The sequence below is a fragment of the Podarcis tiliguerta genome (assembly GCF_965153285.1).
Source record: "Podarcis tiliguerta genome assembly, chromosome: 2".
Lineage (NCBI taxonomy): Eukaryota > Metazoa > Chordata > Lepidosauria > Squamata > Lacertidae > Podarcis > Podarcis tiliguerta.
Window position 1 is genome coordinate 13,471,562 of NC_139535.1, and position 24,719 is coordinate 13,496,280.

Consider the following 24,719-nt stretch of genomic DNA (forward strand, 5'->3'; position numbering starts at 1 on the left):
AGAGTCTCCTCCAGCACCATAATTCAAAAGCATCAATTCTTCGCCAGTCAGCCTTCTTTATGTTCCAGCTCTCACTTCCATACATCACTACTGGGAAAACCATAGCTTTAACTATACGGACCTTTGTTAGCAAGGTGATGTCTCTGCTTTTTAAGATGCTGTCTAGGTTTGTCATTGCTTTCCTCCCAAGAAGCAGGCGTCTTTTAATTTCATGACTGCTGCAGTGATCATGGAGCCCAAGAAAGTAAAATCTCTCACTGTCTCCATTTCTTCTCCTTCTATTTGCCAGGAGGTGATGGGCCCAGTGGCCATGATCTTAGTTACACAATGTTAAAAGAAAAACTGCTCCTCTTTCCTTTATGAGGTATCCAGGAGCCCATATAGAGTCCTTCTAAGGTTCCCTATTGGTAGGAGAAAAGAGAGGCCAACCAGAGAATATTGAGAAGCAAAGCGGCTAGTAAGCCTGATCTTTATTAAACCATTGCAAAATGGTCCCCACTCACCACACGCAGGAGGGAGGAGAACCCCGAACAATGATGCGCAAACCCCTATATAGCCTTTTGAATTTGCCCACCCTGTAGCCCAAGACCACCCCCAAAACATCATACATACATCACAGAAGGAGGCAGAAATCCTGCCTGCCAGGATACCTGATAATGGTCACTGATTGCATTACCTGGGCAGCCTGGCCATTCTTTTGTCATGGTTAATACTTTAGTTCCCAAGTCCAGCTCACAGGCTCACCCTATTCATTCACAAATATGCCCTTTAAGACAGGATTTGTAAGCAAAAACACAAAGGGAAGGCTTCCCCCATCTTCCCCCTTACTGCAGAGGAATATTTGACGCCATTGGGAGCGTCAAAATGGCTTCAGGATTGCTCTCCTGTACTATTTCAAACACATGGTTCATATATTTAGATATGTGTGCATTTATGAGTATTTATTCTATTTTTGAGGCCTTAAAAGTCTTATAACAGCAACCACTGAGAAGGTTCCAGAATGCTGCCTACTTAGGGTGGTGGGTTTTGTTGGGGGGGGTCCCTGCTCATCACACCCCCCCCACAAAAAAATTCAACACTTTAGAGTGACTCCCAAACCCAAGAGGAAGAAGGGGCGGATCTTCTCCCCCAAGAATGACCCTGCAAAGAAAGTGAAGAGACTTTCGTTGGCGTCGGCATCAAAAAATTCCACCAGACCCCCTTCGTAATCCAGGGAAACCCGGATCTTCCTGGGCAGTTGCCTTACGGTCACGGAGACCGGCTCGGGGCAGTTCAAAGCCACGAGCTGAAAAGGCGAGGACTCGCCAAACTGCTTCTTCAGAGCCCAAACCCCCTCATTCGGATTAATCTTAAACGGACCCTTCCTCCTGACTGAGTCTTTGGCAACACCCAGAGCCCACATGGCTTGGTCTACCATCTCAAGCTCCACCTCCCAGGTAGGCCTTCCTGAGGTGAATCCCTCTCGGCCCAGGACAAAGGGCATCCAGTCAAATCTCTCCGGGTTGTCAGGCAGATCCTGCTTCTTTCCTGCCCTTCTCACACTCTTCAGGTCCTCAGAGACGAGGAGCTTTGGGGATGCAGTTTCCGGATCCAGGGTCACACTCACTGCGTGACAGACAGACAGAAAGAGAGACAGAGAGAGAGAGAGAAGATGGGTGATGGTAGACCCCATGCCAGTCTGATCTGCATTGAATCTGATTTATTTTACATGCGGAATCGTTTTGATTGTTGAGGTTATTTTCAGTCAACTCAAGACGTTTCACAGGTGAATAAACAGGTAAGGGGTGATGTACTGAGTTGAATAGGATCCAGAATGCAGCAGTCTGATTGGTCCTAGAACAATAGAATCTAGAATACAGCAGTCTGATTGGTCCTAGAACAATAGGATCCAGAACGCAGCAGTCTGATTGGTCCACAGGAGCCACCCAATCCAGCTCCAGGTGGAAGTGAATCTGCAACCTGATTGGCCTACAGGAGAATCCCGGAATTAGCCAATCACATGGGGCCCACTGTGTAAATAATGAATATAAAGCAGACATTCTGGGGGAACTTCCTTTCCTCCTCACCACTATGAGCTGAATAAAGAGCATGAAATCCACTCTCGACTCCTTGTATATTTCATAAGGTTAAGAGCTTGTCTGCTGATTTGAAGTGGCGGCAGAGTTGAGTTCACACCTCACAATCTTAGGCTCTACCCCACTCCTGTCTTCATGAACATGCCAACCCTTCTACAATCCCCTCAGATCAACCCTAACCAGCCCCCAGCCTAGATACCTCTGACCGAATTTCCCCAAAAGGTTGGCCCAGTCGGTTGCAAAATGTCATCTGATCATCACAATGTTGAACAAGGGGCTTTTGTCCACATCCCATGTTGTCCTTCTTATTTTGATGATGTCTTTTGTGGTTTTATATGTAGGGATGATCGCAGAGTGGGGAGTGGGGTCCGGAGGGAGCACACTCCCCATCCGCAGGCAGCCACAGTCTGCCCGCATGTGTGACCTTGGGGTGCGGGGCACACCGCCCCGCCCCCCCACAGACAAGCCACGGCTGTCTGAACATCGTGGCCTCTGTTTAACCCTTTGCGGTCTCAGTAGTCTGCGGTGCCCTGTCTGTGACCTTTGTCCCTGAGACCTTTTGTCTCCTTCGTCATACACTGTGCAAGGGGAAAATGATGTGGTGGAAACAGGTGCCAAAATAACTTTGTACCACCCCACGATCTCGGGACCGGAAGATGTGCAAAGGTAACAGCCCAAAATGTATCTGCCTGGCTTGCATATTTGTCTCAGAAAAAGGAGGCTCCACAGGGCTGGCCAGCAGTTTGCAGCTCACCTGTGCAGCTCACCTGTGCAGCTCACCTGTGCGCAGCTCACCTACTTTATCAACTCCTGCCTCATGTCCATCACTTCATTTATATTTTGATTTTTTATTCTGTGTACCGCCCTGAGACCTCCGGTTATAGGGTGGTCTATAGATTCAATCAATGTTGTTGAAATTGTTGATAACAACAACAACAACAACAACAACAACAACCCAATCCCCTCAAAAGTTTCCCATATCAATGTGGGGCACATGCTTTAAAGATAATTTACCTTTGTTCAGGGCTTGCGTCAGAGAATCTGTTAGGAAGAGGAAAGAGGAACAAATTTAAATATCACCTTTGAAAAAAACACAACCCTCTCACACCAAGTGGATTTTGCAGGGATTGCTGGAGGGTTTCCCCTCAGAGTAACTATTTATTCAGCAATTGTCCTGTTTTGCTTGCAGAAAGCTTATGCAGTTGTTAGACCACCCCTAGTTTTTACTGGGAGTGGCAATTAACACCCTTCTTTCATGGCTTTTGGGGTGTATAGAAGCCTTCCCATTCGTCAGTCAGTCATTCTGCAACTGCCACTTTCTAAACTGCAAAAAGTTATAGAATTGTGGAGTTGGAAGGGACCTCAGGGGTCATCTAGTCCAACCCCCTGCAATGCAGGAATCTTTTGCCCAACATGGGACTCAAACCCACAACCCTGAAATTAAGAGTCTCATGCTCTACTGACTGAGCAATGACAGTTACCGGTATTTTTAAGTGGGTTTCTTTTTCTTCTTTTAAAAAATAAATATTTATTACTTTTCCAACAATTTAAACACTACCAAAAAAAAAAAAAAGCAATACAGTACAAAGACACTACATAACACTAACACATTAAACTAACAAAACCAAACGAAAACAGTTTAAAACACTCAAACAATTTCAATATCTTGTCTTTCATTCACTTATTTCACCGACCTCCTCACACCTCCCTTTTTGTACTCCACTTCTGTCAATTGTTTCAGCAATTCCTTTCCATCTTCCTCTGTTTTCTGTCCTATAATTATCTTAACATATTCTAACCTTATTTTTCCTTTAATATTCTATTAATCTATTTATACTTAAATCCTTATAACATTTCTACTAAAACCATGTAACTTCATTCCATTTTTTTTAAAGTGGGTTTCTTACACCAGAACAACAGAGCACTTGAATCCTCTGCAAAGACGTCAGTATATTGCAAAGCCATTCCATTGCATACCAGAACTTTAGGTTAGCCCATTTACAGCGGATTGTACTACACAAACAAATCAGGATGACAGCTTGCAGTCATTTAGCCACCCATATTTTAAAAAAATCTGAACGAAGGCTCAATAAAGATCAGATGCAATCTGACCTCTGTGGAAGCTTTGTTCATGAAAATTAGGAGGAATGTTCGATTCGTAGGACATCTGGAGGACTCTTGATGCAAAAACCAAAAAATCTGCTTTGTGATTGACAGTCTAGAGCAGGCATCCCCAAACTCAGCCCTCCAGCTGTTTTGGGACTACAGTTCCCATCATCCCTGACCACTGGTCCTGTTAGCTAGGGATGATGGGAGTTGTAGGCCAAAAACATCTGGATGGCCAAGTTTGGGGATGCCTGGTCTAGAGGCACCTAGTGTGGTATACTACTACTACTACTACTACTACTACTACTTTATTATTTATACTCCGCCCATCTGGCTGGGTTTCCCCAGCCACTCTGGGCGGCTTCCAATGGAACACTAAAATACAACAACCTATTAAACATTAAAAGATTCCCTAAACAGAGCTGCCTTCAGATGCCTTCTAAAAGTTTGGTAGTTATTTTTCTCTTTGACATCTGGTGGGAGGGCATTCCACAGGGCGGGTGCCACTACCGAGAAGGCCCTCTGCCTGGTTCCCTGTAAGTTGGCTTCTCGCAGTGAGGGAACCACCAGAAGGCCCTTGGCACTGGACCTCAGTGTCTGGGCTGAACGATGGGGGTGGAGACGCTCCTTCAGGTATACTGGGCCGAGGCCGTTTAGGGCTTTAAAGTTCAGCACCAACACTTTGAATTGTGCTCGGAAACGTACCGGGAGCCAGTGTAGGTATAATGGTTAGATTGTAGGTCTGGGATCTGGGAGACGAGGGTTTGAATCCCCGCTCAGCCATGAGGCTCACTGGGCGACCTTGGGCCCTGTCGTTATCTCATAGCCTAGCCTACCTCACAAGGCTGTTGCGAGGATGAATCTTGGCCACTTTTGTTCAGTGTTTGCTGAGCTGCTTTAGTCAAGCACCACCCCCTTCAACACTACCCTTGTTCTGACTGAAGGGGAGTAAAAGATCCGTACTGATAGAGAGAAAAATTGAAGCCATGGAGAAGCCAAGCCCAGCAGCAGGCTTTTTTCTTTTTCTTTTTGATACAGCATTCCTGCATCTTAAAAGAACCACCAAGAAACACCAATAGGGAAGGGACAGGATTAGCTTTCTTACTTTCCTTGAACCCAGCTTGGAGCTGGTGCATACTCTGAGACCTCCATTTCCCTCCTTAAGGTATCCAAATTACCTTGAGAGCTCTCCAAAGCCTTTTCTAAAGCAGAGTTTTTCTGCGACGCAAACCTGAGCGCCTCTTCCATCTTCGGAGAAAGGTCCGTCATGTGACCTACTGAGTTCTTCTCATGCCTGGAAGGGAATATGGTCAGGGAATAAGGAAGAGATATACAGTGGTACCTCGGGTTAAGAACTTAATTCGTTCTGGAGGTCTGTTCTTAACCCGAAACTGTTCTTAACCTGAAGCACCACTTTAGGTAATGGGGCCTCCCGCTGCCACCGCCACGCGATTTCCGTTGTGATCCTGAAGCAAAGTTCTTAACCCGAGGTAATATTTCTGGGTTAGCGGAGTCTGTAACCTGAAGCGTATGTAAGCCGAGGTACCACTGTATAGATATATACAGTGCTCTCCCCCCCTAAAAAAATGTTTAGGGGTACAGTGGTACCTTGGGTTTCAGACGCTTCAGGTTATGCATTTTCGGATTGCGCATGCGCAGAAGCACAGAGTCATGACCCGTGTGTGCGCTGATGTGGCGCTGTGGGTTCCGAATGTGCCTCCCACACGGATCACGTTTGCAACCCGAGGTTCCACTGCACTCTCATTTTCCTACTCATATTGAAATACTGCCTTTCAATGTGGCCAAACTTAGATTCTCAAAATGTTTAGGGGCATGCGTCCCCCTGGTACCCCCCCCCAAAAGCACGGGATATAGATCTATTTAATGAAGAGTTGACTGTATGGAGCAGACTTTCTAAGCCTATTTCCCAGATATCTGGGGCAGAAGATGAAAGAGAAATGGGAAGACACAAGATCTACCCACCCGGGAAGAATGGCAGATGAAGCTGATGGATTACATGGGAATGGCGGAAATGACTGGCAGAATCCGAGACCAGGGAGAAGAGTCGATGGAAGAAGATTGGAAAAAATTTAAAGTATATTTACAGAAATACTGCAAAATTAATGAATGTTAGAAGAATATTGGAATGAAATTATATGGTTTTAGCAGAAATGTTATAAAGAATTAAGCAAAAACTGATTGTTAATGGGCTAAAGTGGAAAATTTAAAGTTAGACTGTGTTAAGAGAAATTATAGAACAAAAAATTGAGAAAGAGGGAAAGGATTTGCTGAATTAGCTAATTTGAACTAGAATACAAAAAAAGGAGGTGTGAGGAAGTCGAGGAAATAAGTAAATGAAAGATAAAGATATGGAAATTGGATGTGTTTTTAAATGTTTTTGGTTTTTCCTTGTTGTTTTGATGTATTGTTTTTTCTTTCTATCTTCGATGTATTGTTTGTTAATTTTTTTATTGCTTTTTTCTCTCATACTTTTTTCTGTGATTATAAAACTTCTAATAAATATTATTATAAAAAAAAAGAAAGAGAAAGGGGTGTGGGGAAAAGGAGGAGAGCAGCGGCAACTCCACGTTACCCCCCCCCCCCCAGTTCACAAATACCACTTGCTTTCTCATGCACTCCTATGGGGCCAAGGCTCTACCACCTGAAAAGCAGGGGAAGCAGAAAAGGAAGTGGTGGAAGAGCCACTGTGGTGGTTGCCCTCCTATGTGTGTGATATCATTCTGGGTTCATAGTGAAAGGGTTAACTAATTGTAAAATGACTAACCAATGGAGTTAGAAGAGACAGAGAAGAGAAGTTTGTGGGTGAAACAGTTGAGCTAATCAATCAGAAGGTATTAGGAAGGTATAGGCCGGTAAAGAAACGAAAGTTAAGATACTGACAGGAATATTATCTGAGAAACCATAAACTTGTTAATGTTTGTAAAATGAACTTGTTTTTTTGGTTCACTTTTAACAACTGACTGGACTCAGTGTTTTACCAGAGATTAACTTTCTTGGGCTCCGTGATCACTGCAGATGGTGACAGCAGTCCCAAAATTAAAAGACTCCTGCTTCTTGGGAGGAAATCAATGACAAACCTAGACAGCATCTTAAAAATCAGAGGCATCACCTTGCCAACAAAGGTCCGTATAGTTAAAGCTATGGTTTTCCCAGTAGGGATGTATGGAAGTGAGAGCTGGACCATAAAGAAGGCCGATCGCCGAAGAATCGATGCTTTTGAATTATGGTGTTGGAGGAGACTCTTGAGAGTCCCATGGACTGCAAGAAGATCCAACCTATCCATTCTGAAGGAAATCAGCCCTGAGTGCTCACTGGAAGGACAGATCCTGAAGCTGAGGCTCCAGTACTTTGGCCACCTCATGAGAAGAGAAGACTCCCTGGAAAAGACCCTGATGTTGGGAAAGATGGAGGGCACAAGGAGAAGGGGATGACAGAGGACGAGATGGTTGGGCAGTGTTCTCAAAGCTACCAGCATGAGTTTGACCAAACTGCGGGAGGCAGTGGAAGACAGGAGTGCCTGGCGTGCTCTGGTCCATGGGGTCACAAAGAGGCAGACACGACTAAACGACTAAACAACAACAAACTGGTTGATGGCAGCGGGGAAGCAAGCACAGTGGTGGCACAGGGATCAATAGACCGTTAAACGTCTGGGGACCCTGTGTGATCGCCACAGCCACATACCTGCTCAAAGCACTTCTGATGTCCTGAAATAGAGAGAGGGGGGGAAGAGGTGTCAGTTGCACAAGACAAAACAAGCACTGGGCTCTTTTTTGTGCCAAGGAAATTCCTTTGCCCTTTCCATTCCTTGACTGCATAAAACAAAAGGCGTGTGCCTTCTTTCTGCCCACCTGGCACCTTTGTGCTGAGTCTCACCTGCAAGAATTCACTCGCAGGCTGCAGGCTCTTCTCCTCCATCTCCACAATCAGCTCACTGAGTTGCGAAATCTCCTCAGAGAGTCTGGAGAGGTTTTCTTCCTGCCACCTCCCCATCTCTTTCTCCACATCTTCCAGCTGGCCGAGCCACAGGTTCAGCTTCTCCTCAAGGAACTCCTGCATCTTCTCAAAGGCAATTCTGATCTTCTGCTTCTCCAGTTCTAACCCTGCCTATGGGAGGGAAGCGGGAGGAGTGGAGGAAAGAAATTTGGAAAGGGGTAAAGGGAGACGAGGAGCTTCAGTCAAAGGATGCTGACTGTTCATGATAAAGCTCTTTTGCAGTGGCATAGCGTGGGTTGTCAGCACCCGGGGCAAGGCAAGTAATTTGCGCCCCCCCCCGCTGCACTGTCCCTCCCCCAGATAGTCCCTCGCTCTCTCTCCGCACCACACCCCTGGCACCCTCCCCTCCACAGTGGGCGGCGACCCGGCGGCTCGGATTCGCACAGCCAGCACTGCAGTGAGAGAGAGTGAGTGAGCCAGGTAGGGGCAGAGAGCTGCGAGTGCGAGCGCGCCCCCCCAGATGTTGCGCCCGGTGCGGCCGGCCCCCCTGCACCCCCCACGCTACGCCACTGCTCTTTCGTAAGCTGTAGATCAGCGTTTCCCAAACTTGTGTCTCCAGATGTTTTTGGACTACGACTCCCATCATCCCTCACTAGCAAGACCAGTGGTCAGGGTGATGGGAATTGTAGTCTGAAAACAGCTGGAGATGCCAGTCTGGGAAACACTACTATAGATTAAGGAAATGGGGCATTTTGCCCAACTAATCTAAGGTAAAAAGGTAAAGGAGCCCTGGACGGTTAAGTCCAGTCAAAGGCGACTATGGGGTTGCGGCACTCATCTTGCTTGCAGGCTGAGGGAGCCAGTGTTTGTCTACAGACAACATGTGGCCAGCATGACTAAACCACTTCTGGTGCAACGGATCACCGTGATGGAAACCAGAGCACACGGAAACGCCGTTTACCTTCCCACCGCAGCGGTACCTATTTATCTACTTGCACTGGTGTGCTTTCAAACTGCTAGGTTGGCAGCAGCTGGGACAGAGCAACGGGAGCTCACTCCGCCACAGGGATCTGAACTGCCGACCTTCTGATCGGCAAGCCCAGGAGGCTCAGTGGTTTAGACCACAGCGCCACTTACGTCCCGCCAAGATTTCTAAACACATTCTAACAGGTACAAACAGGTACCGTCCCCCGTGGAAGTTTATTAGTCATCCTACGGTTCATTCCATTCATCAGTCCTCCAACGGCAACTGTGTTCTGGGCAATCAACAAGCTGCCACTTTGGGGAGCCAACACACAGGTGATTTGAATGTGTGTGTAAACAGGGATGCGTATGTGACAAATCTGTTTCCTGTCCATGTTCTTGAAAAGCGACAAGAAGCAGCTCAGCTGGGCATTCTGTAAATGTACCACCCTGTACATCCTAGTCTAAGCAGTCCATAGCCTCCACAGAACAACACCAATACAGGTCAACAAACAGGGGGCTATTTCTCTTTAGTGACAGGGTGGGTTGGGGAGTTCAAATACATGATCCGCAAGAACAAATACCTACCACACAGTCCTGCCTCCTCAGCTCTTCGGCTAATTTCTGCTCCACAAGTTTCTCTCTCTCATCCTTCAGAGACTCTAGGCGGGCCTTGATTTGTTCCTTTAAAAATATAAAAGAGTTTTGCGACATTCACCCTCCTACAGAGGGTGGTGAATCCAGCACAAGGTATTATGGACTGTCCCATGAATCCGCTGGATGAAATAGCGGAAGAACGTTGCCTCAGGAGAGTGAGGAAAATTCTCAGGGATGATTCACACCCTGGCCGGCACTTTCTTGATCTCCTGCCCTCGGGCAGAAGATATAGAAGCATGATTAGTCCCGCCAACAGGGTAAAGAACAGCTTCTATCTGTGGGCTGTTAGGCTGCTGAATGAAAAGATCACAACAGGGCAAATGACTTTCAGGTTTGGTGGGTGTAAACGAGGGGAATTAAGGCTAAGAGAGCTGAGTGGTGGGAGTTTGCTCGTGTAATCTCACTGTATACAAGTTGTACAAGTGACAATAAAGTATTTCAATTTCAATTATTCAGAGGTCAGTCCACCTGATGCCCAGGAAAAAAAATACACGTCTGATCAGAGAACGATGGGCTAGGGGAGAATCATAGCATCATAGAATTGTAGCGTCGGGAGGGACCATAAGGATCATCTAGTCCAACCCCCTGCAATGCAGTAATCTTTTGCTCCACATGGGGCTCGAACACATGACTCCGAGATTAAGTGTCTCATGCCAATTGAGCTATCTTCAAAGTAGCTAACTTTTTGCCCTCCGGATGTGGCTAAACTCATTTGGCCATGCTGGCTGGGGCTGGCGAGAGTAGGGCTGTGTACACACACACACACACACACACACACACTATAGATTCAAAGCACATTTCCCTTCCAAAAGGCTTTTGGGAACTGTAGTTTGTGAAGGGTGCTGGGAACTGTAGTTCGCACGGTTCCCAGGATCCTTTGGGTGAAGTGGTGTGATTTAAGGCTATGATGTGTACACACAGCCTTGGGAGTCTGACAACATCTGGAAGATATCACATTAGCTAACCCTGGTATTTTATGATTTATGATTTTATGGCTTTTTTATTTATAGCCATTTAAATGTGTTTGCAGGGGAGGGGTTTTTTTTTTGTTTTGCTTCCAGCTATTTATTTTGTGCTTTTATTCTGTATTATTTATATTTTGAACTGCCCTGAGATCTCTGAGGGAAGGTGGGTATATAAATTTAATTAATTAATAATAATAATAATAATAATGGTTAATGTATTTATTATTTATTGCATTTATATTCCACCTTCTTTTCCAAAGGAACTCTAGCTGGCATACGTGGTTCTCCCCATCCTCCTCATTTGATCCCCACAACAGCCCTGTGATACCGTAGGCAAGGCTGAGAGGCAGTGACCGGCCCAAGGTCACCCAACGAGTTTCACAAGCGAGTGGGAAATTGAACCCTGGCTCTGCTCCAACACTCTAAACCAATACACCACACAGGTGGTTCTGCCTTACTGGAAACTACAATTTCTTCTGCAAACCTTAGCTCCCCACTTTCACCCATCCTCCCCTTCCCATTTATGCCCTCCCCATTCCTCCCAAAAGCAGCTCTTAAGGTTTTTGGGGAATCCCCTCACCATCTTCATGAGTGCTAGTTTGACCCACAAATTGGCAGCCCAGGGATCTTGTCTCAAATCAGGACCACAGAATGGGGTGCAGAGGATTTTTTTGGTCTTTGCTCCCTGAGAGTCCCATGGACTGCAAGAAGATCAAACCTCCCCATTCTGAAGGAAATCAGCCCTGAGTGCTCACTGGAAGGACAGATCCTGAAGCTGAGGCTCCAAGACTTTGGCCACCTCATGAGAAGAGAAGACTCCCTGGAAAAGACCCTGATGTTGGGAAAGATGGAGGGCGCAAGGAGAAGGGGAGGACAGAGGACGAGATGGTTGGACAGTGTTTTCGAAGCCACAAACATGAGTCTGACCAAACTGCGGGAGGCAGTGGAAGACAGGAGTGCCTGGTCCATGGGGTCATGAAGAGTCGGACACGACTAAACGACTAAACAACAGCAACAACATAATCCTAAACAGGAGCTGGGTTCCTATTCTGGCATTCTGCATAGCTAAAAAGAAAAAAAAAATCGAAACCAATTTCCAACGCAAAAAGTAGTCACACCCCAGTCTTCAAAGGCAGAACCTTTGAATGATTCACATCATTTGGCCCACCCATAGCCGCACACCACAACCACGCCACAACCACTAGTCTCTCTGGTTGCCCTTCCCCTGTCCCCCCACCCACCCCTCCAAGCATCACTGGAATCCCCTTTCTCACCCCCCCCCCCCGTTAGAAAAAGAGTCTTTTAGTAGGCAGCCAGAAAGCAAATCTCCAACGGCCCTGCCCTCTTCCTTGGAAGGCCCCCTGTGCCCAGGTTTTTTTCGGAGAAGGGGAATTAAAAGCCTTGGCAGCTGGAAGTCAGTGCTACAGGGCACCCTACCAATTTAAAAAGACATTTTTTAAATTCAGGAGGCACAGGGCCCTGTGGGCGGGTGTCAACAGACAGCTTAGGAAACCCATACATTTGTCTGCCTGGAGAGACAATGGAGTGTGCCTGGAGAATCACAGTCACAATGCCTGCTGCAGCTACAGAGACCAGTGACTCACAGCTGTCCGCTGCCTTCCGCATTGTTTTGTTTGCAGCACAGACTTGGCCTTCCTGGGGCGCAACCCTACGCAAAAAAGAAAACAAGAGAAGGTGCCCTCCATCCGAGCTTCCACACTGTCCCCCCCCCCATGTGCTTGATATATCAGGCGTACAACTCTGAGGTGCGCCGCTTGACAACGATTCGTTTGTGGTGCATCTTGTATGTTTCTGGCAATGCTTTCTTTTTATTTTCCATGTTTGATTTTTCACGCCAATAGTTTCCTTTGTCCCAAGACGTTGGTGTTTCATAAGTTTGCAATTTATATTTTTAAGGAATATCAACAGCCTCAGATATGCAGATGACACAACCTTGATGGCAGAAAGTGAGGAGGAATTAAAGAACATTTTAATGATGGTGAAAAAGGAGAGCGCAAAATATGGTCTGAAGCGCAACAGCAAAAAAACTAAGATCATGGCCACTGGTCCCATCAACTCCTGGCAAATAGAAGGGGAAGAAATGGAGGCAGTGAGAGATTTTACTTTCTTGGGCTCTGTGATCACTGCAGATGGTGACAGCAGCCACGAAATTAAAAGACGCCTGCTTCTTGGGAGGAAAGCAATGACAAACCTAGACAGCATCTTAAAAAGCAGAGACATCACCTTGCCAACAAAGGCCCATATAGTTAAAGCTATGGTTTTCCCAGTAATGATGTATGGAAGTGAGAGCTGGACCATAAAGAAGGCTGATCGCCAAAGAATTGATGCTTTTGAATTATGGTGCTGGAGGAGACTCTTGAGAGTCCCATGGACTGCAAGAAGATCCAACCTATCCATTCTGAAGGAAATCAGCCCTGAGTGCTCACTGGAAGGACAGATCATGAAGCTGAGGCTCCAATACTTTGGCCACCTCGTGAGAAGAGAAGACTCCCTGGAAAAGACCCTGATGTTGGGAAAGATGGAGGGCACAAGGAGAAGGGGGCGACAGAGGACGAGATAGTGGGACAGTGTTCTCGAAGCCACCAGCATGAGTTTGACCAAACTGCGGGAGGCAGTGGAAGACACAGTGGCGTAGCGTGGGTTGTCAGCACCCGGGGCAAGGCAAGTAATTTGCGCCCCCTAACCCGTGGAGCCAGGTAGGGGCAGAGAGCTGCGAGCGCCCCCCCAATGTTGCGCCCGGTGCGGCCAGCACCCCCTGCACCCCCCACGCTACGCCACTGGGAAGACAGGAGTGCCTGGCGTGCTCTGGTCCATGGGGTCACGAAGAGTCAGACATGACTAAATGACAACAGTGCCCGCAAGTAGTGAGCCTCGTTGCGCAGCGCGTAAAAGCGCGTGGCGCCATCCCGGCAGATCCCCACCCGACCGCGGTGACTTCCCTACCTTGTACTCTTGGGAGGCCTCTTCCATGGGACACACGCGGTGTTCGCGGTGCTCCTTGGACCTGTCGCACACCACGCAGATGGGCGCTTCGTCGTCCTTGCAGAAGAGCTTCAGCGGCTCCTGGTGCGCTTGGCACATCCGCCACTGCCCCGCGCCTGATGCGCGCCTTCCTCCCCCTTCTCCCTCCTGGAGTTTCTTGAGCAGCTCCGCGACCTTGGCCAGTTGCCGGTTGGGCTTGAAGTTCCTGGGCTGCACGGCTTCTTTGCACTCCGGGCAGCAGGAGGGAGAGTCGGGGCCGGATCCTTCCCAGAGACCCGCCAGGCAGGCGCGGCAAAAGTTGTGCCCGCAGTCCAGAGTCACCGGCTCTCGGAAGTAGTCCTGGCAGACGGAGCACGTCGCTTCATCGCAGAGCCCTTGCACGGCCGCCATCGCTGCGTCTCCCTGGAGAGCCCTCTTTTTAAGTTTCGTTTCTCCTTTCCGAGACTGCCTGGGCGTTTCCTTGCGGGTTGATCCCTGGGGAAAGAAGAGGAGGATCCTGCGAGAATAAGCCGCGCGGTAGAAGCTGGAGGAGCCGCTTTCAGAGCAGAAGCAGCTTTAAAAAAAATAGAGAGAGCCTTAAAATATCAATGACTTCCCTTCTCTTTCCATGTTTCATTTTGCATAACCTAAATCCCTGCATATTTTACATAAACTAAACCTTTTTTTTAATAAATATTTTTATTAAGTTTAACATAAAAAGAATAAAGAATACATACAATAAACAACAAACAAAACAGAAAAAAATACACAATTACAAAAAGAAAACGGAAAAAAGAAAAAGAATAAAAATGACAAGAATAAAAACAGTTTTATCTTCATACTGTTCCTTGCATTAACTTGTTTCTCTGACTTCCCCAAGCCTCCCTTCCCTGTATTCCAGGTCATACCATCAGACAGCAAATCCCTTCCCTCTGTCTTAAATAAATTATCTTAATTTAAATATCCTAATTTAACTTATTCAATTCTTGTATCTTACAATGTTGGGTCTTTTAATTTTTAATACATAAACTAAACCTTGCAGCATCCCATTATTTCATCCATCAAAACTTATTTACACGGTTGAATTTATCTTAATGCTGCCAACGTTTTCAAGTGTACACAATTTCCCCCATATAGTCAATAAACATTTCCCCATCTTCTTTAAACGTATGTTCTTCTTGTTCTCTTATTCTATATGTTAAGTCTGCAAGCTACATATATTCCATCATCTTAAGTTGCCATTGTTCTTTAGTTGGGATATCACCCATTTTCCATTTTGGGGCTAACAAAACACTGGCCGTGGTAGAGGCATATGTAAATAACCTTTTTTGACACCTGGAAATTTCCATCTGAACTATCCCCAATAAAAAGGACTCATTGAGTTTGTTTGTTTTTGAAAAGTACTTTTAAACATTTTCCCCGATTCGTTACATTGATATTTATTTTAAGGTTGTTTACATGAATAGAAAAATAACAATAAAATAATATATATATTATATTTACAGAAATATTGCAAAATTAATGAATGTTAGAAGAATATTGGAATGAAGTTATATGGTTTTAGCAGAAGTGTTATTAAGAACTATATGAATATTAATGGTTAATGTGTTAAAGTGGAAAATTTAAAGTTAAATTGTGTTAAGATAAATTATAGAACAAAATTGAAGAAGAGGGAAAGGATTTGTTGAATTAGCAAATTTGAACTAGAATACAAAAAAGGGAGGTGCGAGGAAGTCAAGGAAATAAGCAAATGAAAGATATAGATATGAAATTTGGATGTGTGTTTAAATGTTCTTGTTTTGTCTTTGTTGTATTATTGTATTGTATCTTTTTATTGTGGATGTATTGTTTGTTGAACTTATGTATTGTTTTTCTTTATTGTTTTTCTTTTCATAACTATAAAATATTTAATAAATATAAAATAATATATATATATTAATATAGAGTATGATTTTTCATATATTTATTTATAATAAACAGTATAATAAACAGAGGGCAAAGGAAAGGCGGGAAAGTTCAGAAAAGGACTGTGAAATTGATCAAGGGGATCACTGGTCTTGGCCTAGCTTACCTCACAGGGTTGTTGTGAAGATGAAATGGGGAGGAAGAGAACTGTGTACACCACCTTTTGATCCTTGGAAGGCTAAAATGGTGTAATAAATAAATAAAATAAGAAAGGCTGCAACGTTTGGGACTTTTTAGAGGAAAAGGACTCAAGAGGCAACATGAGAGAACTTTATAATTTTCTGAGCACAATTCAAAGTGTTGGTGCTGACCTTTAAAGTCCTAAACAGCCTCGGACCAGTATACCCGAAGGAGCGTCTCCACCCCCATCGTTCTGCCTGGACACTGAGGTCCAGCTCCAAGGGCCTTCTGACGGTTCCCTCACTGAGAGAAGTGAGGTTGCAGGGAACCAGGCAGAAGGCCTTCTCGGTGGTGGCACCCTCCCTGTGGAACGCCCTCCCTTCAGATGTCAAGGAAATAGACAACTATCGGACTTTTAGAAGACAACTGAAGGCAGCGCTGTTTAGGGAAGCTTTTAATACTGGATGAATCAATATATTTTAGTATTCTGTTGGAAGCCGCCCAGAGAGGCTGGGAAAACACAGCCAGATGGGCAGGGTATAAATAATAAATTTACTACTACTACTACTACTACTGTAGGATGCTGGACTAGATGGGCAATTTGCCTGATCCAGCAGCCTCTTCTTATGTTCTTAAAACAAAAGTAAAATGGAATAGCCAGAACTAAACATATTAGAACAAATTACCATCCAAAAATCAAACACTATAGATTAATAGCACAAGGTTCCAAGTAACATTATGGAGCCAGAAGCAATGAAAGGCATACAGCCCATTAATTCTAGCTTTGTCCCTATCATCTTCTTCTTCTTTTATATAATAACTTTTATTAAATTTTCTGCTTTATAATTTCAAATAAACATTTTACAAACTTCAAAATATCCAGTGTCTTCCCTTCTTTTCTTTCCATGGTTCATTTTACATATCCAAACCCCTGCATATTTTACTATAACCATTCAAATCAATTTTCCACTTTTACATCCATCAAGAATTATTTACTCTGTTGAATTTATCTTAATGCTGCCAGTATTTTCAGCTGTACAGAGTTATTTCCCATATACTCAATAAATGTTTTCCAATCTTCTTTAAATGTATGTTTTTCTTGCCCTCTTGTTTTGTTCCTATCTTCCAACCTGTTGATAGCTGGAAAGTATTTTTAATTTATTTATGTTTATGCAGTGTGCATTGTATTTCAAAATATTAGGATGCTAAGTTACATAGAAGTTAGAACATGTTAGGAAACTTGTTTTCAGAATTGTTTTACAACTAGATGGGCTGGATAAAGTTAGAAGGAAATTGTTACTTTGTCCATGATTAGTTTACACAATTCTTTATTTATCTTGTTTCCTTATCTTGTTTCTTTAAACTGCTGCTTTTAACTGTGTTTACCAATATTTTATGTTTCATTCTTTTTGTAAACCATTCTGAAGATCTCTTTTTAAAGAATCACATGGGGTATAATTTTTATGAAATAAATAAAATGAATAAATACCCAGAAGTGGCTAAAATCGCCTCCAGACAGTCACTACATATTTTGTGGTAAGTTTGCACAAGAAACTTAGGTTTTAACATTTAAAGCAGGGGTCAGCAACCTTTTTCTGCCATAGGCCGGTCCACTGTCCCTCAGATCATGTGGTGGGCCAGACTATATTTTGGAAAAAAATGTGAATGAATCCCTGTGCCCCACAAATAACCCAGAGATGAATTTTAAATAAAAACACACATTCTGCTCATGTAAAAACACCAGGCAGGCCCCGCAAATAATCCAGAGATGCATTCTAAATAAAAGGACACATTCTACTCATGTAAAAACACATTGATTCCTGGACCGTCTGAGGGCTGGATTGAGAAGGCGATTGGGCCGCATCCGGCCCCCGGGCCTTAGGCTGCCCACCCCTGATTTAAAGGTGTGAGCATTTAAAGTGGAGCTGGTCACCCACCCCAACTCAACAAACCCACTTAATGAAAAAAAGAATCTGACTTCCTGCAGTTTTGAAAGTACCGTATTTTTCGCCCTATTGGACGCACCGGCCCATAGGACGCACCTAGTTTTTTGGGGGGGAAATCAAGGGGAAAAAATTTATTTCCCCCCCAGGTTTGCGCAGCCACCCCCAAGCTAAAAGAGGGAGACGGAGCGCTCCGTCTCCCTCTTCTGCCTTCAGGGACAGCCTCTCTAGCCTCCGTGGGGCAGCGGCTTGCCCCGCTGTCCCCTGAGCTTGTGGGGCTGGCAGGGGGGAGAAGCAGGCTTGCTTCTCCAACCCCCACCAGCCTCCAAATCAGGTCGGGGAATAGCGGGGTGGCGGCGCTCCGCCTCCCCGCTATCCCCGAGCTTGTGGGGCTGGCAGGGGAGAGAAGCAGGCTTGCTTCTCCAACCCCCACCAGCCTCCAGATCAGGTCGGGGAATAGCGGGGTGGCGGCGCTCCGCCTCCCCGCTATCCCCCAAACTTGTGGGGCTGGCAGGGGGAGAAGCAGGCTTGCTTCTCCAACCCCCGCCAGCCTCCAGATCAGGTCGGGGAATAGCGGGGTGGCGGCGCTGCGCCTCCCTGCTGTCCCCCAGATTTTGGGCTGCAGGCTGCTGCCCGCAAGCCTTGCGAGCCCACGGGACCTCCCGTCGGGCTTCCAAGACTTGCGGATAGCTTCCTGAAGCCTGGAGAGCGAGAGGGGTCGGTGCGCACCGACCCCTCTCGCAGGGCTTCAGCGAAAGCCTGCATTCGCCCCATAGGAGGCACACACATTTCCCCTTCATTTTTGGAGGGGAAAAAGTGCGTCCTATAGGGCGAAAAATACGGTATATAAGAAATGCATTAAAAAGTGTGGGCTAACTTAATAACAGGGAGGCACGCATACACTCTGAAAGCAAATAAGGAGATTTATTTATTTATCCATCACCTTTTGAAATGAAAGAGCCACAAAGTGACTTGTGAAAGGTTTAAAGACAAAAATTTACAGCAAATATGCAATCTGTTAAGACTAAAGTGTTTATCCGAATAATCAATGAAGGAGTTTTGTTCCCCATCCAACCAAGATCCAAACTACAAGAAAGAAGATTCCATCTAAACATTAGGAAGAACTTCCTGACAGTAAGAGCTGTTTGACAGTGGAATTTGCTGCCAAGGAGTGTGGTGGAGTCTCCTTCTTTGGAGGTCTTTAAGCAGAGGCTTGACAACCATATGTCAGGAGTGCTCTGATGGTGTTTCCTGCTTGGCAGGGGGTTGGACTCGATGGCCCTTGTGGTCTCTTCCAACTCTATGATTCTATGATTCTAGGATGTGGATGAATGCAGAACAAACATCTGTCTGTCCTCGTGTAACTGACACACCAGCAAAGCAGAAGGAATATTCGGGAAAGACTAGATAAAGCCAAACCTCTATGTAAGCAAATGAGGGCGAATGCTTGATAAATGTGCTGCCCTGAGGGGCCCAGACTCTAGCCTCTTGCTTGGCTCTGAGAAAAGGATATGTTATGTACTGAGTTGAATAGGATCCAGAATGCAGCAGTCTGATTGGTCCTAGAACAATAGGATTCAGAATGCAGCAGTCTGATTGGTCCACAGGAGCCACCCAACCCAGCTCCAGGTGGAAGTGAATCCACAACCTGGTTGGCCTACAGGAGAATCCCAGAATTAGCCAATCACGTGGGGCCCATTGTGTAAATAATGTATATAAAGCAGACATTCTGGGGGAACTTCCATTCCTCCTCACCACTATGAGCTGAATAAAGAGCATGAAATCCACTCTCGACTCCAAGTATATTTCAGCATAGATCTGAGGTGGGGAACCTGTGGCCCTGCAGGTGTCGGTCCTCATTCCCACCAGCCCCTAACCAGCATGAGGGATGATGGGAGCATCTGGAAGGGCCTCAGATTCCCCACCTAAATTCTCGGAGTCGACAGGGCCTCCATGAATGGTGTTGTGTGTGGTGTAAATGAGGATTCTCCTCAAGATTCAGCAATTCATTGTGACCCCTGAGACCACCTGGAAAAAGGGCAGGATCCTCTCCCCGGAGAAGGAGGCTGAAGGGAAAGCAAAGATCAAGCCATCTGAATCGGCATCAAAAAAGTGGACATGGCCCCCTTCATAGTCCAGGGACACCCGGATCTTCCTGGGCTCCCGGCTCAAGGCCAAAGGAGTCCACTCAGGGGAAGTTAAAGCAAACAGCTGGCAAGGCCAAGGCGGGCCGTGCGGTCTCTTCCCCACAGCCCAGATGCCTTCCTTCGGACTGAAGCTGAAACACCCCTTCCTCCTGAGGGAAACTCGCGCCACCCCTAAGGCCCACATCGCCCCTTCCTCCTCTTCCACCTCCACCTCCCACCAGTGTCTTCCCGAGGTGAATCTCTCGCAGCCCAGCACGCAGAATTCCCTGTCAAATCTCCCGGGGTTCTCAGGCAGGCCCCGATATCCGTCTTCCCATCTCACGCTGGTCAGGTCCTCTGAGAGAACCAGGAAAGGGTGTGCCGCGTCGGGATCCAGAATCACGTTCACTGAAGGGGGAAAGAGAGAGAAAGGAAAGAAGGTGAGCGGCGTTAAAAAAAGAGAGAAAAGAAAATGTTGAGCTCAGTGGCTGCTGAGTGACCAGGGCCTCCCCAGAGCCATCTACGATACCATACAATACCCTGTGTCCAGGGCAGCTGTTTACTACATCCATCTGGTACGCAGGCTGAGACCCTACCTGCCCGCAGACTGCCTCGCCAGAGTGGTGCATGCTCTAGTTATCTCCTGCTTGGACTACTGCAATGCGCTCTATGTGGGCAACCTTTGAAGGTGACTACAACTAATCCAGAATGTGGCAGCTAGACTAGTGACTGGGAGCGGCCGCCAAGACCATATAACACCGGTCTTAAAAGACCTACACTGGCTCCCAGTATGTTTCCGAGCACAATTCAAAGTGTTGGTGCTGACCTTTAAAGACCTAAACGGCCTCGGCCCAGTATACCTGAAGGAGCGTCTCCACCTCCATCGTTGTGCCCGGACACTGAGGTCCAGTGCCGAGGGCCTTCTGGTGGTTCCCTCATTGCGAGAAGCAAAGCTACAGGGAACCAGGCAGAGGGCATTCTTGGTAGTGGCACCCGCCCTGTGGAACGCCCTCCCACCAGATGTCAAAGAGAAAAATAGCTACCAAACTTTTAGAAGACATCTAAAGGCAGCCCTGTTTAGGGAAGCTTTTAATGTTTAATTGGTTATTGTATTTTAGTGTTTTGTTGGAAGCCACCCAGAGTGGCTGGGGGGACCCAGCCAGATGGGCAGGGTATAAATAATAAATTATTATTATTATTATTATTATTATTATTATTATTATTATTATACGATATGATACAATAATCTTTATTGTCATTGTCCCATACAAAACGACAAAACTGAAAAATGTACATAAAACATTCAAAACCCACCAAGGCTGCTATCCCAGCTATCCCAACCTGGTTAGCCCCCTAAAAACTCTGATACCCCATTTTAAAATACAATATACTCCCATAGAGACTCCTTACACTGCGTTTAAAACTAAAATTGCATTTGGGTAGAAACTGTTTCTCATTTCCTCCTCTTCCCTTGCCTGCTGCTGAACTTTTTCCTTTCCCTCCTCCTTTTGGGGCTCGCCCACACTTCTGCTGTTCCCGTACTTAGAAAGCGTGGGTCCAAGCAGTTTTCCACTTGGCCCACTCCCTCCCCCCCATGGAAAACCCTTCGCCCAAAGATTCTGGATATTCTGGATATATTCTTTACTGAGTTTGATTATTAGTACAGTTACTCCATCCGTTATTCAAGACGTAATAAGCTACACACAAAAAACCAAAATAATTTAACATCAAATAATACTGCTACATTAAGTCTTAAAATCTTTAAGAGTGACTTCCCTCCACCTCATTGCGGCTCCTTACTTCTTCTTTACTTTTTAACTGTGTCCTTTTTCTTCTTTTAATTCATTGATCTTACATAATTATCTATTGTTATCTACTTTGAGAAAAGTAAAGGTAAAGGTAAAGGGACCCCTGACCGTTAGGTCCAGTCACGGACGACTCTGGGGTTGTGGCGCACATCTCGCTTTACTGGCCGAGGGAGCCGGCGTACAGCTTCCGGGTCATGTGGCCAGCAGGACTAAGCCGCTTCTGGCAAATCAGAGCAGCGCACAGAAATGCCGTTTACCTTCCCGCTGGAGCGGTACCTATTTATCTACTTGCACTTTACTCTGTAAATTCTTTTGGTTTGATTGGTTCCTGATTACCTTTGTCATTTTTGCTACTTCTAAGTATTCACATAATTTAATTTGCTATTCTTCCTTCGTAGGTGTTTTCTCTCCCTTCCAATTTTTAGCAATCAGCATTCTCGCTGATTCTTATACCCTTCGTCTGAAGATAACAGGGTGGTTCACAATATAAAAGCACAAAAATGCATGCCCATAACAACCAACAAAAAACAGAGGACATCACGGGGTCAGCTCACACCCTCACTCAGCTTCCACACTGGGAATTTAAAGCAGAACAGCCACACTGAGGGCTTGTCCACACTTGCCTCCCCACCCCACTTTTTCCAGGCACCCTTTCTTCATCCCCAGAGATTTCCCCACAAATACCTGCTCTTTAAAGCTCAATCGGAGCAAATGGCAATCTGCGGGAAAACTTGAATTGATGTTTGCTCTGATTAAGCACTAAAGAGCAGGTTTTTGCAAGGAAAGCGCTAGGGCAAAACAAACAAATACTGGGACGCAGAGCTTTTAAGTGCACAACCTGTGCCTAGGAAGCATGGGGCAAAAGGTAAATGTGGATAAGCCCTTAGTTAACTCACTTTTTTATGGGGCTTCTATGGTCTGTCTCTCCTCCCTATAAATCAGCTCTATCACTTTAACCCTTCCCTTTTCAATAGCATCACAGCTGGGCCAGTTTCTCCCCACCCCATCAATTGTGACAGAGGAGGATGAATCATAGCTGAGAGTGCAGTAAAGGGGGAGAGAGAATTTGATACTGCCCCTCACATTATGGTCCCATTGAAAACTTCCCTCTTCACAACATCCGGCGATGGAAAGAGAAGATTCTGCTCACAGGGTTGCAGAAAGTTGTTTGGAATCTATTAAGTCTGGAAGAACTGTGATTATATCGGCAATTTAAAGCAGAAGAGCAATGACTGGGTGCTGGCAATTTTAAAAAATGTTTTAACTGATCTTGACATCAAAAATGTGTTTTTTTAATGTTATTTTTTTAAAAAAAGTTTTTATTTTATTTTTAATTTGGTGGTGGTGGTTAGTGTTTAATTTTACTTTGGTGTTTGCCTTCCTGGGTTCCATTGGAAGGAACGTCAATATAGGCATTTAACAACAACAACAACAACAACAATAATTATAATCAATCCACATCTGCAATCTCTGTGAGCCGCTACTCTGGTCTGCCTCTATCAGTCAGGTTCTTTGACATTTCTGAAAGAAAGGTGTGTGGAACCAGCTGCCAGATGCAACCTCATTATAGATATTTAAGCCTTCATCACCCATCAAGAGTTCCCCCATCTCCTACATTTTCCTGCTAATATTTACCTTTGCTCATCGTTTCCTTTGCCGGCTCTGTTTTTGGGAAATAAAATGTGGACAAACGTAAAGCGAGATAATAACACATATAGCAAGTATGTCAGTTCATGGAAAAAAAGAACGACGAAAGAAACACTCACAGAATACTGAGATGAGCATTTTAATTACAAACCTAGGAAGCCATATAACAAGGCTGACTGTTAGAATCACAGAATCGCAGAATTGGAAGGGACCGCAAAGGGCATGTAGTCTAACCCCCTGCAGTCTGATTTAGTATTGCCTACACCAGAGGTTTACGACCTTTTGGAGTCCACGGCTGCCTTGAGCAACTACAGTGGTACCTTGGGTTACAGTTGCTTCAAGTTACAGACGCTTCAGGTTACAGACTCAGCTAACCCAGAAATAGTACCTCGGGTTAAGAACTTTACCTCAGGATGAGAACAGAAATTGTGTGCTGGCAGCGTAGCGGCAGCAGCAGGAGGCCCCATTAGCTAAAGTGGTACCTCAGGTTAAGAACTGTTTCAGGTTAAGAGCAGACCTCCAGAATGAATTAAGTTCTTAACCCGAGGTACCACTGTACATTCTTTCTGCGGCTTCCCTGTGGGGCTCAAGAGCCCAGTTTTTCGCCTCTGGCCTGCAGAGCTGGCAGCCTCTTACTCTTTTCTGAACAGCCTCCCTTGTGGAGGTTTCCCTCAGCCTCCTCTCTCCTTTCCTTAGGAGTCCTCCAGGAAACCTCGCCAAAACCCAAACTGCATCATTTCCTCTCCACCTTTCACCTGGAGCAATGCAAACATCTTCTCCTCCCCATCTCTCATTTAAAAGAGGGACTCCTCCCATCATCTCCCCTAACCAGAGTTTTGCTTCCCATAAAAACACCACAAAATTACCTTTGCTCAGTGCTTCTTCCAAAGACTCTGTTATGGGAAGGAAAGGAGGACAAATTTACTCCAGGTGAGGCACATAGCAACATGAGTCAATCACAAAATAACTCTTTACGACCAGCATTTAAACAACACTAGTGAACAAATCTACACTTCTTTTTTAGATTTGAAAACTGCTTTAGGAGTAAAGGGAAGCAACTTGATGGAGAGGAAGAATCAAAGGAGAAGAAGAGTTTGGATTTGATATCCCGCTTTATCACTACCTGAAGGAGTCTCAAAGCGGCTAACATTCTACTTTCCCTTCCTCCCCCACAACAAACACTCTGTGAGGTGAGTGGGGCTGAGAGACTTCATAGAAGTGTGACTGGCCCAAGGTCACCCAGCAGCTGCATGTGGAGGAGCAGGGAAGCGAACCCGGTTCACCAGATTACAAGTCCACTGCTCTTAACCACTACACCACACAGGCTCCATGGCTATGTTCTCCCTCTACTGTCAGAGGCAGCATGGCTGTGAATACCAGTCACCAGTGAATTGCAGATCAGGAGAAA

General features: G+C 45.6%; 1 protein-coding gene across 1 annotated transcript in view; it reads right to left on the reverse strand.

Moving 5' to 3' along the window:
- Positions 1 to 438: 438 nt before the first annotated feature.
- Positions 439 to 24,719, reverse strand: part of LOC310672929 (uncharacterized protein) — a 31,975-nt gene continuing 7,694 nt past the window's right edge. Inside the window, exons 6-16 of the mRNA XM_083430613.1 lie at positions 24,178 to 24,204; positions 23,300 to 23,326; positions 19,734 to 20,264; positions 19,563 to 19,602; positions 13,685 to 14,276; positions 9,687 to 9,782; positions 8,076 to 8,306; positions 7,884 to 7,906; positions 5,360 to 5,475; positions 3,090 to 3,116; positions 439 to 1,605 (exon numbers count right to left, since the gene is read on the reverse strand). Coding sequence (XP_083286739.1) covers positions 1,073 to 1,605; positions 3,090 to 3,116; positions 5,360 to 5,475; positions 7,884 to 7,906; positions 8,076 to 8,306; positions 9,687 to 9,782; positions 13,685 to 14,276; positions 19,563 to 19,602; positions 19,734 to 20,264; positions 23,300 to 23,326; positions 24,178 to 24,204 — 2,243 coding nt within the window. The 3' untranslated portion in view covers positions 439 to 1,072. The remainder of the gene's footprint in view (positions 1,606 to 3,089; positions 3,117 to 5,359; positions 5,476 to 7,883; positions 7,907 to 8,075; positions 8,307 to 9,686; positions 9,783 to 13,684; positions 14,277 to 19,562; positions 19,603 to 19,733; positions 20,265 to 23,299; positions 23,327 to 24,177; positions 24,205 to 24,719) is intronic.